Consider the following 19,754-nt stretch of genomic DNA (forward strand, 5'->3'; position numbering starts at 1 on the left):
CTGTAAACTTCCTTCACCTGAACGATTCAAAAACCGAGGTCATTGTTTTTAGTCCCGACTGCAAACAGACTCCACCCCTTGGCCTCGACTCTCTTCCCATTCCAGTAACTTCTTCTATCTCCAATCTTGGAATCAAAATGGATATGGTCCTAAAAAAAACGGATGCTCAAGTCAATAGCACAGTAAAATCCTGCTTTTTCCATCTTAGGCGAATCGCCAAACTCAAGCCTCTTCTGTCTAACCACCTCCTGGAATCAGTAATTCATGCATTCATTACATCCCGGCTCGACTACTCAAATTCCTGCCTATATGGTATCAGTAAGGCCACTCTTTCTAGACTCCAACTGGCTCAAAATGCAGCTGCAAGGCTTCTAACTGGAAGCAGCAGAAGCCAACACATTACGCCAATTTTAAAAACCCTACACTGGCTGCCGGTTAGTTTCAGAATTGATTTTAAGATACTCCTCTTAACCTATAAGGCACTAAACGGTCTAGCCCCCGCATATTTGAGTGTCTTGCTCCATTGTCACAATCCCCCTCGTGTTCTTAGATCCGCAGATCAGTTGCTCCTAACTGTTCCCAAGGCACGTTTTAAAGCTCGTGGTGAAAGGGCTTTTTCTGTCTGTGCACCCAGGCCCTAAAACTCCCTACCTTTAGTGGTTAGAAAAGCCACCTCAGTCGCCTCATTTAAATCACGCCTAAAAACACACTTCTTCACATTGGCTTTTACTTCTTAACCTGTCTCATTTCCACTTGTTTCTTCCTATTTCCCTATTTTATTGGGTCCTCTGGCCTGTTTTTAGTATCTGTTTTAATTTCTCTCTTAATGTTTGTGTTTAATATTTTGTTTTTAGTCTTGCTTCTTTTTAACTGTACAGCGCTTCGGTCAGTTGTAATGCTGTGTTTTTAAGTGCTCAACAAATAAAAATGGTATGGTATGGTATTAGGAAAAGCAAGAACTGATCAAGGGTAGGAATATTTTTTTACAATTGTATATAGAATATTAATGGGCAAGGAGCTCCAGTGAACTAATAATATTAACTCAATAAAAAAAACTACAAATACTGTATACAACAAAAAGAATTGAGTTAGTTGTATAATATTCTGATACATCCAATTAACTAGGGGCACAATAACTGAGGACCACTTGTTTTTGGAAATTTTCTGGGTCAAGCTGAGTAACACAATTAGTTCATTTCTAAATATAACAAATTAATTTATGTTGACTACATATAGCAGTAAACAGCAAAGCTATCTGTTTAGAGAGATTTCACTGGACGCACCTTAGATATCTGGTCAAACATAAATTTGTGAATAGCTACTCTGGATTAAAATGGGTGGCTTTTCTGAGATCCCTTTTTGTTACACACAAGTACTAAAAAATGTAAGCAGACATTGCCATCTGGGTTTCACACTCATGACGTGGTGACCACAGAGCAAAATGAAACCCCTTTATTGTTTGTAACATTACACTTGACCCTATTAAGTCTTTATTTCCTAAATTTATTTACACCATAATTCAAGGTATTTTGACTTATAGACTTCAAAGTAAATGCATGTTTCTGTAGTGTTTGTTCAAGATAAAGAATCCTGCACTGATTGATGGCTTTTTGTTTAATGACCTTTTAGCTATAATTTTTGAAAATAACAGTGACCATTTATTAATTTTCTGAAGTGGAATATGGAGACTGAAACCTACCTCAGCTGCAATTAGTGTAAAGCTAAAAATCAACCCTGGACATTGATGCAGGGCTTACAGAATCTTTCAGAAACAAGTTAAATTTGCCAGTCAATCTAACCTTCATGCCTTTAGGATAAGAAAGTAAAATGGATTACATAGAGAAGATCTAGACAAAAATGTGAAGGGGACAACAGCACCCAGACTGACACGGCTAAACGTTCACACTGCAGCACTGACTACTGAACCATCTTGCCATTGAACTGAATCATTATTAATTTTAAAGATTAAAAAGTGAAAAAAATCATACATTTCTGATGACACCATGCTCATCTCATTGCAGTAATCTGGATCACTTTTGAAATTCTCATACATTCCATCTGGGGACTGCTCATCTTGACAGGGGAAAGGCTGATGATTAACACCAGACTCAGAACTAAGAAAAGAAAAGCACTGTTAAAATAAAATATATCCCTAACTTGGAAAAAACATTTTTTCCAAATGGTTTATAATGTGAAGTTAAAACAATAAATGTACTTGATGTTGTAATTGTGATTGAGAATGCAGTACTTTGAGTGAGTATAACAGTTCTCTTTTGTTTGGTGCCTCTTTCTTTTGAATGAACTAGCATTGTATTTAACTTGGCAAGAAGTCTTCAGATGTAAAGGCTGTGGTTGAACCCATGAGTCATATAGCTGTTTGGAGATGAGAATATAAAATTATCCAATTTATTTTTGTATTTGAGTATGTAATATTTTATTGCACTTTTAGTAGTAGTTTGTAAAATATATTGAATGAGTTTTATGTATAACTTTGCAATTTAAATGTTACTACTGACATACTGCATTTTTGCAGTATTATTTTCTTATCAAAAGTAATCTTACTAATGAAACATTTAAAATTAAGTATTTTACTAATGATAAATGATATTAACTGTAATAATATACATTCTGATTACTAGGTGCATATAATTATGTATATTTCTATATGAAAAATAGGAGGAGAATGTAGCATTTTATGCAGTTTAAAATAGAAAAAATCCATGATTTACTAATCTGCATATAAATTCAATTAAAATAATTATGTAAATCAATACTAACCTTATGTTATGGTGAAGAACGACCAAATCATGCTAAGTGTCTAATTGTAAAATATTAATTAATGTAGCTGTCATGTTAATATTCAATTAGGAATGGCTTGTTACTTTAAATTTGTAATTGATTTTTCAAAAACATAAACATCACCGTAAATGATATGTAAATTCATATCAAAAAAAATTCCAAAATATGCATACTGCAACCAATAGCTAACAAATAAAGGCTTTATAAACTCCACATTTATATAACATATTCTCAAGCCCACGCAGGAAATAGTCTGGGTAAGTTTGTCAGATTGTCGCTGGGCTCATTCACAGCCACACTCACTTTGGGCTAAGCTGACATCTTAATTAACCTGATGTGCACCTATTTGGAGATGTCGGAGAAAACTTGTGCAGATATATGAACTCAGCCAACGTTCAGGTGCAGGATTTAAACTGCAGACACTGAATCCAGGAGACATCAGCTTGGGCAAACGTTTTTTTTTTTTGGAACTCATTTACATTTCCTGCGACCAAAAGACATTAAGACTTTAGGAAGGTGCAGGTCATAAAACTGAAAGCACAAAAGCTACGCCATGTGACATATTCGGCATAAGGGCACCTGTTAAATTATCAATTGAAAGATTAACAGGTAGACAGTAAAATAAGGATCTAAACACATACAGTAAATATTTTCTTAAACTGTGTTCTCCTTAGGTATCACTGATCAGAGAAAGATTGAAAATTAATTATTTACCACTATAAAACCTTTCTTTATCTGGTTGTACATACTGATATTTCCCAGCCTGTTCATCTTCGAATATGACCTAGAGTGAGTTCAACTCTGCAGTTAAGGGGTCTAATAATAATATATTAAAATTAAAGTACAAGTCATAAAAAGTGCAAGAGGCAGAACAAAAACAGATACTTGTTACATTCAACCTTTCAGAAATACCTTTAACCTGTGTGATTTATATCAGACATTCTATTATGAATGGAAACTAAATTATATGCAATCATTTGGTTCTGAATTAAAATGGCAGCGTCTAAAGATTTGCATCATCACGGCTGCTAGTTTTGTATATTAGATTTAGTTTTTCAGAGGCAATGGATATGTTAACCATGTTACAATACCACATTTTAATTATGGTTTGATCTATGTAGAATTCTCCTGATCAGAACCTGCCTAGCATGTCATTTCTGTTGGACCTCTGTGAATAATTCCCAACAGAGATGGCTGGCTGCTTTTGGACACTCAGCCCCACTAACTGCTCCTTCATATGTAAATCTGTGTTATACAGAGACATAACTGAACAAATAGTGAATATGAGTATGCACTACATTAATTAATGCCTTGATCCATTTACGCTGTACTAACCATATTGACTATCCAAGAGAGGTAACATTTTAAAATGTTTCATATCTCTTGCCCTATGTGTACCTTCAGCACATCCTCCTGTGTCGCATATTCACACTTCGTCTTTCAATTGCATCCCAAAAACCAAATTGACCAATCAGATTGCTTGGTGGGACTGAAAACACACAGACCTCTTACCGTTTTATTATATAGTAGATTTTTGTGGCGTGGTGAAATAAATGTGGTTTTTTTTTTGATTTAGTAGGGTGAAGATTACATAGGTCTTTTGCACTATTTGTAAAATATACCAATAAAGCAAAATAGGCTAAAAAAATGAAAGAATATGTTTAAAATAACCATGCATACAAAATTTTGTACTGTGCAGAAAACAATCAATTGAAAGCTTAATCAGATTTGCCCAAGTCTAGAGATTTTGTGAGCAATGCTAAGAAGCCTTGCTAAGAAATTGTGAAAAACGACGTGTAGGGCTTTTCCTCGGTAGCAAGCATTAATTGGCTTGCCTATGCATGTCCGTCTGCAGTGTACATTGAGAAATGCATTTCCATGGCCAGTACACACTGGAATTGATAAAGCAGCATGAAGCACAAATTCAGTGATATTTAACATTGAGTAACTGATATGGCTGAGTATTACAAAGTATTCCTATTACATTAGTATGGCATGAATAGATTGCTACACAGAGAGCACAGCATTTCACCAACTAAAATTATTTAAACAATTTTAACAGATTACCCGTAACATTAACTGCCCACCTATCATTAACTTGCCATAAATAAATTATAAATTAAACTGTTCATAGTTTAAAACCCTTGGATATAATTAAGAAATTAAGATGAAAAGAAAATTACATTGTCTTCCCAAATGACTTAAAAAAATAACTGCAGTTTTACAATGCCTCAAAAAAAAAAAAAAAAGACATAATTCTTAGTTTCTGATACCTGTTTGAAGTAAGCTGCCATGACGTGGTTGGGTGAGGTGTCTTTTTGTCCTCAGTGTTTGCTGCATTGGTAAATCGAAAGATAGCTGTGTTGTTTGCATTGTTGATGTTTGCATTGGAGCTTGTGGAAGAATAGCTGCTGGGAGTAAAAGTGGAGTCTACCAGCTTCTCATGTGATGGAGATTCCAGCTCTCCTGGGCTGCTCCCTGCTTTATTAATGTGAAGAGGACGCTGAGTCGTGAAGGACTGGGGAAAGGTGTTTCGTCCATCACTTGGAAAATAGTTGACATGGTTACCGAACAAGCCACTTGCTCTCTGTCAAAAACATTGTAAATGATAGAAAGAGGTTTGTGGAAACATTAAATAAAAACCAAACATTTGTGGGTTCTTGAAGATAATTGTAAACATTATACATATTATTCTAAAGGAACATCATTCCACTTGTTTTTACTCATTTTAAGAGACTTTGCACATTCAGAAAGACAGACATTAGTGAGATAATCACAACTATGCAACACAGAAAAGAACTGGTTATTGAAATTCACCACACCAAAGAGCCTCTATGCCTGGTCGCTATTCAGGGAGTGGATGTAGAGGTGGTCCACATGAATAACAAGCTGGACTAGTCTCTGAACACAGAGGAGATGTATAAGAAAGGGCAGAGCAGGCTCTTTTTCCTTAGGAGACTGTGTTCTTTAATGTGGGTAGTGACATGGTTCACATTTTGTACAACTCTGATGGCCAGTGCAATTTTTTATGCTGTGGTGTGTTTGGCTGGTAACATCACTTCAAGAGAGACCCACCAAATCAACAGGATAATTAAAAGAGCAGGCTTAGCTATGGAACACATAATGTATTAAAACAAAACTTGGTGTCATTATGAACAATGCTTCATAACCTCTTTCTAACACACCAACACAGAGGATTTATAGACAACAAATTATTCATCAAAAGTGTGTCAATAAACTCTGCGGGGACCTCCTTTACACCAACAACAATATGCTGTGACTGCCAAGTGATTAGTTTTCTTTCTTTTTAATTTTCCTCCTTTTTATTCATTCTGCTGTGTATTCAGATCACAGTGTGGGTGTACATATATTTATCTACTATAGTATTTTTTTATAGTACTTCTGTAAAACCGAAATTTCCCCCTGGGGACAAATAAAGATCTATCTGTCTATCTGGTATTCTGAATCTAAAGGAACTTCCAACTGCATAATGCTGAGCTAAGATTGTTGGTGGCCCTGGTATGGTGAAGACACTGCCTCTTAATTGAAATAAACTTCAGTTATTGAAGAAGGGGCTTATTTTTCAAATAATTATACTTTACCCTAAAGATATCATCCTCTGATGCTGCTGAGGTGGTTTCTTTCATTGCCTTGTCAATTTCTTCCTCAACTGTAAGGTCCCCTGATATCGCTCGACGGATCTCTGGTCCAATTTCATGTAAAGTGCGCAAACCAGCCTGAAATGCATAGCCAATAAGCACTGGCTGTTTAGATTAGATCTTAAATATTTACAGCTAATTGATAACATTTTTAAAAATTACCAGGAACCAAGAACTGGATAAACATTTGGCCTAGGTAAGTTAATGATTTATTTATACTAGGAAGTAAGGACTTTTAATGTATTTAAAAAAAAAATAAAGTAAAGGAGAGGGACACAAATATCAAAAAATGTCTTAAAATCCATTTAACATTCTTTTTGTACACCATAAACATACCTGTAAAGAAAGTGCATTCTTTTGTGAAGATTTACCAACCAGCCCCTGTTCCTTACGCTTTTTGAATTTCCTGAAGTATTCCTGAATTAAAAACGTCGCATAAAACTTCCCTACTGTAACTTCATCATCTACAGGGCAAAAAGAAGTATACAGAAATCAATTTACAGGACATACAAATGCACTTGTATTTTCAATTTTTTTCAAATGCTGCAAAAGTTTGTCAAGCCTACTGAAAATGTTCTTAAAAAATTGAAATCTCTGTACATTAAATAAAAAGGTAATTCATTAAAGTGGTCAAAACATACACAGATTAAAGTGGTTAACAAACATTTCAGAAACACCAACATTACAAAACTGTGTTGCCTAGGTTTTGCTCATCTGTTTTATAATACTGTATGCTGAAACCATACTGATCACATAACAGCATTGAGCTATTAGCTACCATACCTACTTACATAATTAAAATTGAAGTAATACTATTAATTTTGTTAAAAATCATGGCATTGTTTCTTATTTTACTTCTCTTCTTGCTAGTTGTGGCATGTGGTTGAATTGCTTTGAGAACTGCTTCTCAATGTCCGTGGACAGCAGATTAGCCAGTGCCTGACCCAGTGTTAGACAATAAAAGACATTGCAAGATATTCCTGCAATATAATATTCTACATAGTGAAGGCTCTAGGGGCTACATGACAGGAGAACCAATAATCATGGCTCCAGATGTTTCTTTGGGAAATTAGTCGAAGACTAGAATTTTATTATAATCTGTTTTAACTTCTAGCTGTGTCTTAGTTCAAGCAAATAATGTAGTATAAATGTATTAAGTGTAAATGTTAAGATTTGTAAGAACATATTTTGTCCTGTCCAAGGTAGATTCTTTCCCTGAGTGTTTTGCTGTAAAGACTGGGATTAGTACCCTGAGAATCTAAGGGCAGTGTCACATTACATGACTTGAGTCAGAGATGATGTCATGCTTAATGGCAGCAGTTTCTGAATTTTGTTGCACTGAGGATGTTATATGACTAGAGGTTACAGTGTTTGACAAACTACACTGTTCCCTTACTACTCCTCAGTGCAAATTTCCAAAGTATCTCAAGTTGACACATTTTGATAGCCAATTGATGTCTGTCTCTCTACTTTTACCATTTAGTCACCACACCATAATCCGGCAGTAAGCCTTTCTTCTGTTTAAGTGGACTAAAAGAATTGCTTTCCTTATTTCTTTTTGCTTCACTGTGTGCACTATAGCTCCTCTTACTGAGTGCTTATTGGTTGTCAATGCTCACGCACATGTAGGAGGTCACTACTACAACTTAATACAAAATGCAAACCTCTTTAATTTTGCTATGGTGAGATGCAGAGCACTGTGAATGAATCTTGGGGATGTCTCAAAGCACAGCTGGTAGTACCAGGTGCAGACTGCGACTGTCCACAACTCGCTAAGGTTATATAAATGACGGGCATGACTAATAGTCGCTGGGAAAGTCTTATAGCGTACGATTCAGGCCTAATCTGAAATTAACGAATTAAGAAGATGTCTGACTGCTAAAAATAATTTTTGGATAAAATAGCCTATAAATATATTTACATATACTGCTAGCTTATCTACTTGGCCTCAACATTAAGAATGTTAAAATGTAGCATGATGCATGCGTAAAATAAGTAAAAAGCAGATCTGACACTAATGACTTTCTTATCATGGCAAAAAGACATACACTGCCTTAGCATTATTTTGCATCTATTGCTTCTAAGTTTAAGCAGTTGTGAAATTTTGCTGTAAAATTAAATGTAACATTTTGAGAAACAGGTAATTTTTCATGAAAACAATTTGTAGAAAAGTAATAATAATGATCTCAATAGCTGAGTAATAATAGTGAAATGTTAAAGGATGTGTAAAACGTAACACAATTGCAACACACAACTTGATCGCTGAGAGACAAATGAGGGTTCACGGGCAGCGCGCGCACACACACACACATACACACACACACACACCAGAGCAGTGCTCCATGCGGATCCCCACAGAGTGTTCTCCTTCTCAAAAGACTTTTGTTAGTGCAGCTCAAACACGAATCTCATTACATATGGGTCGTTTGCCCTAGATCAAAATTGAATATGACCCTTTTTGTTTCTCATAAAATGAACATTCAGAAAAGAGGTAACAGATTTTAGATTTTATGGTCAATGGTTAATGAGTTAATGAGCAGCAATCGTAAAAATATTTTACTTTTTAATTTCCATAATTGTTGTGGTTATCATAAAGTCCTGAAATTGCAGGGTTTTTTTAAGCAATCATTTTTAATTCTGTTGATGTAAAAGTCACATTACTATCATGTTGTGTTCTGGGAATAGTGAGGTTACAATGTGCAAAGGTCCGATGAAAATGTCTTTTACTGAGATTGTCTCAGTTTTTATTTTTTTCTATGAATTTCAAGCAAATATAAAAATGTATTAGCATAGGTTCAAATTTAGACTATACTGGAAACGACTGCCACGTTTTGTGGTTTACATGTGACAGACAGATAGAAACTCAATTTTGTATATACAGTATGTAGTTGCATATATTTCTATGCAAATTTTATAAGGTGTTGTCATGTTTTATGTCAACTATTATAGTGATAAATTTGTAAGGCTGTCAAGGATTACATATTGCACTGTCTTAAAAATATAAATTGAATTTGGTTTAATTAATATACTGTGCATAATGACCTTAAAACATATAAAACAAAAATGTCCTAGTTGGGAACTAGAGTGTTCAAAGTGCTAAAGGTACAAGAAGATACTTAAGGAAGATTTCTATAATATATTTTTAAAGAAATATAACTTACTACTACAAACACTTCTGGACAGATGTAATGGAATAGCATTGTTAACTAGATAAACATTTAAATTATGCAATGTAAACAAGTAGATTTATTTATAATATTAATGTTTAATACAAAGCAACACCAAGTTCTCATGCTATAGTTAAATGTAGTAAATATTAGGTTGCCCAAAATTATACATATAGGAACAGTAGAGATTAAAGATGCTAGATTTATCTTGTATACAATTTTCCAGTACTGTTTTTCATTTACATGATAACTTGTCTATCCATATATGTTGGTAAAATCTAATAGAAAGCTCTGTTTTTCTGCTCTTACCTCCTGCTGGTGGAACCACTTGATCCAATAGCTTCATGCTGGTCCTTTTCCAGATTTTTTTGATAATGGCTCTTAACTCCTCATTAGCTTGCTCCAAATTACCTAAGAATAATGGTGTTATTAGGTTAATGACAAATCTAAAAAAAGTACATCAAATTATTGATAAAAAGGTCTGCATTTGTTTTTGTGTTTGCTTTATTAATTTCTTTATTTTTGTGTGTGTTTTTTATTTGTTTATTCAGCATTGATCTTATGCTGGCATTTGAGGTTTTCAAGATAGCCATCATCATCATGTTTGTTGTATGTGCAGCAATGTGGCAACCATATGAAAGGGGCTCAGACATAGAGTGCCGCCTTCTTCCATTTGATATTTAAAAATGAATCCAGTTTGAATAGAATACATTCATTTCTGCACCGAGTGGAAAATGACAAGCAGCACTACCAAAGACTAGTAGAAATATCATGTAATGCTGTATGCAATATACACAAAATGTACAGAGATGAAAAAAGCTTACCATTATGCCTACTCATTTAGTAAATTACTGCCTCACCATCACCTTGATTGGGATTAAACAGGTTCAAGAATGTTATACTGCTATTTATTTTTGGTATGTTACATTGTCAGGCAGACTAGTCAGGTCACACAACAAATATAACTTAGTAACAGCTGTAGTCAAGAGAGGACCACAACCTATCAGCATAACACAATAACACAGCACTGTTGAGAACTAACAGTATATTCAGTATTCTTAACTAGCAGTCTGGGCATCTGTACAGATCACCTATGCTAGCACCTTGCCTTTCTTACTTTCATTATTTCTTTGTCTGTACCTTTCAGTTATCTGTGATTAATTTTTTAAATTTTCAGATGATCTATTCTTTTCAGAGAGAAGCCATTTATCCATATTATAAATTCTGTTCTATTTTCTGTCCAGTATCTCACAAGAACTTTGTATCTGACAACTTTGCAGCATAATGTCTAGAATTAAACAGTTGCACTGATGTACAGCATGTGTTGCTATCCATGGGGTAAACATCAAGGTCCCCTTAATTCCCACAAGCAAGACAAGATTTTCGTTATGCTTCTATAATTCTTAGGTATCCTCAAATAAGGTACAGTCACTAATCACCATCCTGCTCATCTTTCTATATCTTTATAAACCTATTCTAAAAAAAAACAGCTTTGCCCCTTCATAAAGGTTTTCTTTTTGAACATCCAGAGATGGGACTGGCGTTAAAGTCCTATTTCACTCAAATTAAGATGAGACAGTAAAGAGAATAAGTGTCTGCGCATCCCAATCTATGTAAGGAGCTAATAAGCTAAAAAAAGCAAATATGATGATTAGGGTCTCAAAATAAATGTAGTTCATCAAGTCAAATGAAATTAGACCAAAGAATTGCCATCAATAATCACAATAGAATATAAGGCAGTATTCAAGTTTTAAATATAAATATTTAAATATTACATTACTATATTTTATCATGAAGTCAAGCATATATCTTAGTATTCTATACTTCCAATGAAGATCATAATGTGAATTTGTCTCTCTGACTAGTGACAGAGGTGGCCAATTTAAGAAGGACAGAGTAATTAGTGAAAGGGTCTGTTTTAGTTACGATGGGTTTTGGGAGACACTCGTAAATTAATGATCTATCTTAGGATAGACTTAATGTTCTTAATGCTATTTTGCTTCTGTTAAACTCCTCTCAGATGTGATTTAACAGTTTGACCCTACACAACGTTATCTGCTAAAACTACCCCTTCTGCATTCTAAAAATGGCAATGATTCCATTCCATTAACTTTTGGTCTCCAGTCCACAATGATGGATCTGCAGGTTTCAATCTGTGACAAAATGATTCAACTCTTACCCTCAAAATGGGAAAACAAAAAGTGAACATATCATTTTCTACATAATTTTATGATCGATAGTCTTTGTGGAACCCAACATGTTCTCGCTTTTCAACATCCTAAGGCATCAATAATATTGTTCACACCTATTTTAGATATTGAAACTGCAGTTGCAGTTTTTCTGGTCATTATCTATTGGACCTGTCAGATCAGTTCAATAACAATATGCAGCAATGATGTATTTATCGCTTCTAGTTTGTTGTGATTTTTGTACTTGTGGCAGTTTGTTTTGTTCAGTAGGTGGCATTCTACATAATGGGATTTTATGTATAATAGACATAAATTTATTTAATGTATATTTAGGTGCTTGCTTGTTTATCCCGAACAATTCAGCTTAGTTCAACATTTACTATAGTGATCTTATGTTGGTCTAAGTTGTTGTTCGCAATAACATGTCTTGAATTGTATGGGCTCAATCTTGCTAGTCATCACAGATATGATCGCAGCAGGAGAACAAGACAGAAAATGCCATGCATTGTACTTACTATACCTGTTTAGGTTGATATTGACACCACATTTGAAGAGTCACTCCCAGAATATACTCTTAGGAGTTAACACCCAGGTGTGTGCAGATTTGTTAGCTTGAAATCACAACTCATCAATTAAAAAAAACACTTTAGTGGCTTACGGTTGCTCCAAAGTTTAAGTCATATGCTAAGCCCTGTGACATAACTAAAATGCTTACTGTTGTCCAAAGGATATTCTTTACCCATTGTATAAGGGTTAAAATACGTTTTGTAACATAATGTAATGTTGTGTAGTGTGTTGATAAATAGGAATATAGGATTATTTATATAACATGTAGCTTTCAAGTGAATGAACTGTGTAAACAATAGTGTAGACCTCATACGAAAAAACTAAAGAGTTTTAAAATGGCCAGGATGACTAAGTGTTTTCCAGGGGAAAGAACTCTGAGGTGTGATGAGATGTATGAAATTACCAAAAAGCATCCTCAGGCGTCCACTTATATTGTGCCAGGTTTACAAGATTCTTTTGAGCTTTAAGCTTAAGATAAAAGAGTGTTCATAGATTTGTAAGAGTGTGCTTGCCATTTTTAGTTGACGTTACTATATTTAAATAAAGTGACAAATTACAATCCCATTGACAAGTTATCATTTGTCTTACTTCAGCTGATGCAGTGTTTAGGCTTTTTACCAGTACTTTTTCAAAGGATTACCTCATGGAGTACTGGATAGAAGAGAGGATTTGGCAGCATTTTCTTCAGCATCATTGTCAGGCTAGCCACTGGAAGAAGAAAATATAGCAAACATGGCGGGAGCACAGCAGAGCCCCAAAGATGACAAGTATATCAGGTGGACCTCCTGAGATGAAGCTTGCTGTGTGGCCATTGATTCAAACTGTACAGGTTGTATTGTTTTTATATATTAACTGCTAGTGTTTGGTTTTCTGCAAGTAAACATAAGATTAGATTAAATTAAATTTGTTATTATGGCACTGAAACAATGTTGTGTTTACTGACACTAGTAATTACCAAAGGGTTGGGGCTTTTTTCCAGTTTAACTCGGGTTCTACAGGGAGATGTCTTTGTTTATTCCTCTCAGTGGGTGAAGTGTGCAGCCTATTGGGGTGTATATGATGGCAAACAATAGGTCAATAAGCTAAAGTATAGTTAGGTGCATTTCTTCTTGTTCGCTGATAAAAAAAATACTGCTAGTGTAATGTCTTTTGTGACAAGATGAAAGTTTTTATGATGAAATATCCACTGCATATACTTAAACATTAGACATTCATGCATTTTCTTAACTAATCTGTCAAACTCTACAGGTAATACAGCTGGTTTCCTTCTGGTATATAGCCTTTATAAGGAGGCCCATTTTGTTTCTCTTGAAGAGTATTCAGATAAGCAGACAACCTAGATGTAGACTGGGATAACATGTGAGGCTGTTTACTAAAGATTTCTGCAAATGGATACCCTTGCTGCACTAGTTTCTTTAGGGCTATTAAATGTCTGGGCTAATACATTATCATTTGATTTTTTGACTAGTGTTAAAAATATAGCTTTCTTTCCATGACTCCTTGTTTTAAGACACTGGAAACCTATATCTGCTGTAGGACTCACATACACCTTTGAGACTTGATTCTTATAGACTTTACTGGCCATAGACAAGAAGTCAGATTGTGGGTTATTTCTAGAAATACATGTCCCATTACTGTTCTAGGTGTTTCACCTCAATACATCAGGATGCTATGTTGTCGGGAGGTTGCTCTGTCTTTGCTCTCTTTTTAAATGTTATTTTTTGTCTGTGTTGTTACTGATAGTTTTCCAAAAGTTTATGACCATCATGTTTGTGCATTTTATAAAGGCACAAGTGAGTGTGCATGTGATATCATGGCGGCCATTTTCTGCTACAAGACTACAAGAGTTTGTGAGGTATTAGAGCATTAGAGCAGGACAGTGTCTCTGTGACATTCTGCCATCCTCTACTATTCTAAGCATTTGTTTAGTTTGTTTGCATGATATTTTCCACATTAGTTTAAGAATGTATTAGAGATTTGTTTTCCTGCTCCTCTATCCAGTGCATTCCGATTTCTGGTTAGGCGAGTAGGTAGGCACACCTATCAGATCATGCAGAGTCAGCAAAAGATTCTGTGCCAGCCAATCATGACAATGTCAGCAGGAAACTTGGACTACAGAGTACAACAAGGACAGTGTTAAAATGTACAGAAACACTAGAAGGGAAAAGCATCCTAGGAAATCTCCACAAGAAAATGAAAGATGAGAACACTAACGGGGATCCCATAATGTGCGTCAACACCTTTGCTCCATTATTGTTTTATTTTATTGTTACCTTCAGTTTTTATGCGTAGTGCTGTTCGTACCAATGCAAAGAGCGTGGCATTAAACATTACGGTGCCATCACTGTTGAGAGGCATGTTCATGGAAACCAGTCTCTGCAAAAATAAATAATAAATTTAAAAAAATAAACAGAATTATAGTCTCACACACACACACACATGCAAAATATATGGATATATGTTTTTATTTAATTTCAAGCCATTTAAGGGCACAGTACCAGATAAAACCATAAAGTGTTATAAACACTGTAGATGTATTATATGCTAATGTACACAACTGAATTCCATCCTTTTCATATATATTTTATTCATTAAAATGTTACTATATAATATGTTATCCTTTTCTAATAATGCTGTACAGTAGTAAGAAAAGAACTTGCTGTTAATGATAAAAAAGGCACTAATTAATTTTACTTGACAATAATATTCATTCTCTAAGAAACTAAAATATATCACAAGTTGTTTTGGAAACATTTTGACATTTTTTCTTCTTTAAGAACTTTCGCAGACATTAGTACTATAAAGTCAATAGACTAATCTACAACATTGCACCGAGGTGCCTCCAAGGTTGAACAATGCATTACCTTATGTTCTATTTTGTGCATACAGTACTTGCAAATCACCAACACAGCAGACAAAAAATTTAAAAGGACACCAAAACGCACAGCTGCCCAAGCGCAGTTGTTGTCTTTGTGAGGTCAGCATGTTGTCCACATACAAAGTGGGTATTACATTCAAGAACACTGAACTAAATGGCTCCTCACCAACCCAAAACCACCTTTACTGGCATTCAAAGTCACTCTATTAAATCAGACCAGTATATAGTTGTAAGTGTTCTGATCCCTGCTCATTTGGGTTTTACACGCTCTCATTGTGTGCACTTTAATTGTGCTCGATTTTGCCTTTTCAGAGAGAGTGTAAAACATTTCAACTTTGTATTAAATATGTATCATCTCAATATTTGGTATAGTCAGAACACAACCCTGTTTTCCAGAACAGCAAGTGAACTATAATAGGAGTTGTAAAATATCCAATAAAATGGATTTAAATGTGTACAGTGAAAGAATAAATTAAACAATTTATCACAAACAGATGACGGTCATTTTAGCTAGCCAAGCTCCAATCAAATGAAGAAAAGTTTTTCCAGTTTTATCAAAAAACTCATAACTTCAAACATGCTACATAGCAAAAGGATACACATTCTTATTGAAAATACGGCATGGCTCCTGAAATAGCAATACTAGGAACAAGTTATCTTTCACCATGGCTGTTAGTGTTGCTGTCATATTGCTCACCCTAAATAAGTTACCATAACAAAGCCAGGAGTACTGTATGTGTGTACTAAAGCACCAAAGATACTATGGCATCCACATGTATGTATAGACATAAGGTGATATTTATATGAATGTGTGTTTGTATATAATACTGTATATACTGCCCACCGTTGATGACTGCAATAATTTGCTGTGTTTCAACCGAAACAAATGCATTTTGATATGATTAACAAAATATACTTTCCATCTTCAGAGGCCTCAGCCACTTTATTATAAAAGGAAAAAAAAGACTGAAAAATCTATCTTGTAAATGTATTCACTCACATCTACTGCATTTGACTTGGTGAGTGACTGTTTAGAGCAGCCTTAGCTTCCTGCCGTAGAGTTTGTATGGGAATCAAGTCAGGTCTTCTTCATAAGCTATTCAAGAGAAGCTTTGGCTTTGTGTTTGAGGTCACTTTCCTGTTGAAATATCTCAACTGAGACATGCTACACACGCTTAAGATTAGTTTTTGATCTATTGACTGCTTTCTCTGACCATTTTTATTCTTGCTTGGCTTGCTGAGGTTGGGGCAGTGTTCTTTTATATTTTTGTTGTTTCTTATCTGATTCATGTCTACCAGCAACACTAATCCTCAGTTCTTCATTTTGCTTTGTGTACAGTGACCAATATAATGATCTCAAACAGCTGTGTTTAAACTTACAAATCCAGGTGAATTCAGTGTATATGGTGGAAGTGGTGTATATGTGTGGATTCTTAGTCTACTTTATTAATCCTAACTGTAACAAGGAGAGACTGTGCTTTTTAATGATACTGAAAGGATAATCACATTTCAATGTTAGACTTTTCAGTGTTGCATTTAGTTTTTTTTTTATTAGTAGAAGTGTCCATCAAAATGTTAAGTTAATCAAATGTTTTGTTAATCAAACAGTAAAATTATTTTGAATTTTTTTTTTAACATTCAGTTATATCATAAAAAATTGTGGTAGCACTTAAAGCATGGGATTGCTTTTTGCACTCTGTGAGGCATATGGTCAGACTTCTGGATGGTTGTGTTTTTATTTTATATCTGTACTTTAATGTAAATTTGAAGGTGTTTAGAAATTGTACCTAATTATGAATATACCATACCTTACAGGCAACTCGGTGAGGACATAGCTTTCCAAATCCTAGTGGAGGCTGGATTCTCCTTAGCAGTGTCACAACATCCAAATGCTTAATTCTCCCCCTGTTAAAAATAAAGTATCACTTTACAGTTAGTCATACAATCTTTTAAGCTACTCATCAAATCCATGTTTTTTTTACAGACAGGCTGGAACGTGGATAAATATCTGCAAAGTCTTATTTGTTGGTGCCACAGTGCATTATTTTTTAGTTTCAAACTGCCATTAAATAACTAATCAGAATACTGTTTTATGTTATTTTTGTTATTACATTTGTAAAATTATTAACCATCAGAATGAAGAGCTGATTCGGTAAAACTGCTGAATTATTTGTTGCCCAGTTATCTGTATTAGGCAAAATAGGTGCACCGTCTATTTAATACTGTAGCTATGTGTGATTTTTTTTTTTATAAAAACATTGAATTATGGGGACTTTTTTTTACACTAAATATCATCCGGAGTTAAAGGAAAAATGTCTAAAATGTAAAATTATTTGAAACTAAGTAATCTGATAGAAAATCTAAATCAAAGGCTGTGTCTCAGTTATTTAGTAGTTCACATGGGGGGACAAGTCTCATAAGCTGAGAAATATGTCAGCATTATGGCCTTTCGTGCTTACTTGGGATGGTAACACTCAAGTGATCAATAAAATAAATGTTTAGTAACTGAATTAGCTCAGAGTTCTTTGATTATTCAAGAATTAAGATAAATAAAAACTAATTTTAACAAATTGTTTACCTAAACAAAACTCCTTAGAAAAATGTAACTATAATCTGTAACGTTACTTTTCCAAGTGAGTAACTCTGTACAATACACACAATGATCATATTTTCATCATTACCTTACTTTAATAATAACTAAATGAAAGTACATATTAGATAAAGTTTGTAATTTGTTGGTTCACTAACCAAATATTAAAAATACATACTTAGCTTCTGGGTCATATTCAGCCCAAATCCTCTTAAATTCATCCAGATGATGTGGCCCAAGAATCGACCAGTCCCTGGTCAAGTAGTCAAAATTGTCCATGATTACAGCTACAAACAGATTGATGATCTGCAAAAATGTGGGAAATGATGCTGAATAGTTGTGATATAAATCTCTTTCTATTGAAATCTATAATAATACAGCATATGTGTATGTATTAGTTAATGCACATTAAACAAGGGTAAATATGTGCTGCGGTAAATAATGCTTTACTTTTTAGGTTTGTTCACATATAATGCAAAAAACACTAATTTTCTTTGTCATGTGTGTCTGTTGAGGTGAATCCATCTTTGTGACCATAGTTAACAAGCTACTTATTATGCATACAGTGAAAAAAGTACTCCTGTCAATCATGAAATATCCACTGCATCCACTGAACAGTGTCATCTCCAGGCAGAGGAGTAGCTTCAGTGACAGACTTTTGTCACCGTCCTGCTCCACTGACAGACTGAGGAGATCGTTCTTCCCCCACACTATGCGACTCTTCAGTTCCACCCGGGGGAGTAAATGCTAACATTATTCATAGTTATTGTCTGTTTTTACATGCATTTTTATTACTCCTTAATTTAATATTGTTTTTTAGTATCAGTATACTGCTTTCTGGATTATGTAAATGTCCCCTTGGGATTAATAAAGTATCTATCTATCTATCTATCTATCTATCTATCTATCTATCTATCTATCTATCTATCTATCTATCTATCTATCTATCTATCTATCTATCTATCTAATATTTGTGTTGAACTGAGAAAACAACTTGACTGCTGCATTATCTGCCAATTACAGTGATGAAGTGGTTCTCTGACTGCATAGTTTATTGGTCATTACAGCCAGTGATTTTACCTTGAGACTTCAGCAGAGATTTTATTACTCCATCAGGTATTTATTTAAAAATACCACATTTAAAAAGTATAAACTACAATTAGCCATAGACTCCCCACAACTATCGGTGAACATAACAATTGGGCATCAGCTGATACAGTTTTAACACAACTTTAGTTGAAATCTATTTTCTATCAAAGTCGTTTCAGTCACGGCAAATCTATTTAGATGTTCGCTATTAAAAATGTATTTATGCACCCTCCTAACACATGGAGTTGCATTCTATTTTCACTTTTACATTATAATCAGTTAAAATATTTAGTAGAAAACAAGTGATATCTGACTCTTTGAAATACCTAAACAGTCTGGTTTTCTCACAAAAAAATGGCACTAGCTTCTGTTGGATTTTAGTATCACCTGTGAAGGTAAATACTACGGTTATTTTTTTGAGGTACGTGGAACCCTTGACACCATTGACTACTATATCCTGTAAAGTAGGCTTAAAATTGATTTTAGGTTCTCAGCAGGCCCCATTATTGCGTGATTTATCAAATTGTTTTCAGTATGAACAGAAGTGTTCTCATTCTAGGACTCTGTTATGTCCTGAAGTTGTATAGAGTCTCCCGCAGGGCTCAGTACTCAGACCTTTGCTGTTTTCACTTTGCATGCTGTTACTGGCAGATATTGTTACAAAACATAATGTTCTCATTCACTCAGGTGCAGATGATACTTACTTATACCTTTAGTTAAGACCAAATGAAGTTTCTTAGGTGTCCTTAGTTAATTGTGTCAGTGATTTAAAATATTGGATAGTTGTCAACTACTGTCTTTAAACATGGATAAGGC

At 34.5% G+C, this 19,754-nt stretch overlaps 1 protein-coding gene across 9 annotated transcripts in view; it reads right to left on the reverse strand.

The window, feature by feature from the left end:
- LOC120540046 (voltage-dependent L-type calcium channel subunit alpha-1C-like) overlaps nucleotides 1–19,754 on the reverse strand; it is a 1,017,626-nt gene that overhangs the window by 17,773 nt on the left and 980,099 nt on the right. For all 9 annotated transcript variants that reach the window (XM_039770507.1, XM_039770503.1, XM_039770506.1 and 6 more), the window contains 8 exons: nucleotides 18,028–18,155; nucleotides 17,068–17,164; nucleotides 14,655–14,757; nucleotides 9,935–10,036; nucleotides 6,795–6,922; nucleotides 6,402–6,536; nucleotides 5,073–5,386; nucleotides 1,989–2,114 (listed from right to left, as the gene is read on the reverse strand). In XM_039770507.1, the coding sequence (XP_039626441.1) occupies nucleotides 1,989–2,114; nucleotides 5,073–5,386; nucleotides 6,402–6,536; nucleotides 6,795–6,922; nucleotides 9,935–10,036; nucleotides 14,655–14,757; nucleotides 17,068–17,164; nucleotides 18,028–18,155 (1,133 nt within the window). The remainder of the gene's footprint in view (nucleotides 1–1,988; nucleotides 2,115–5,072; nucleotides 5,387–6,401; nucleotides 6,537–6,794; nucleotides 6,923–9,934; nucleotides 10,037–14,654; nucleotides 14,758–17,067; nucleotides 17,165–18,027; nucleotides 18,156–19,754) is intronic.

Source organism: Polypterus senegalus, chromosome 12 (assembly GCF_016835505.1).
Source record: "Polypterus senegalus isolate Bchr_013 chromosome 12, ASM1683550v1, whole genome shotgun sequence".
In the NCBI taxonomy this organism is placed as follows: domain Eukaryota; kingdom Metazoa; phylum Chordata; class Cladistia; order Polypteriformes; family Polypteridae; genus Polypterus; species Polypterus senegalus.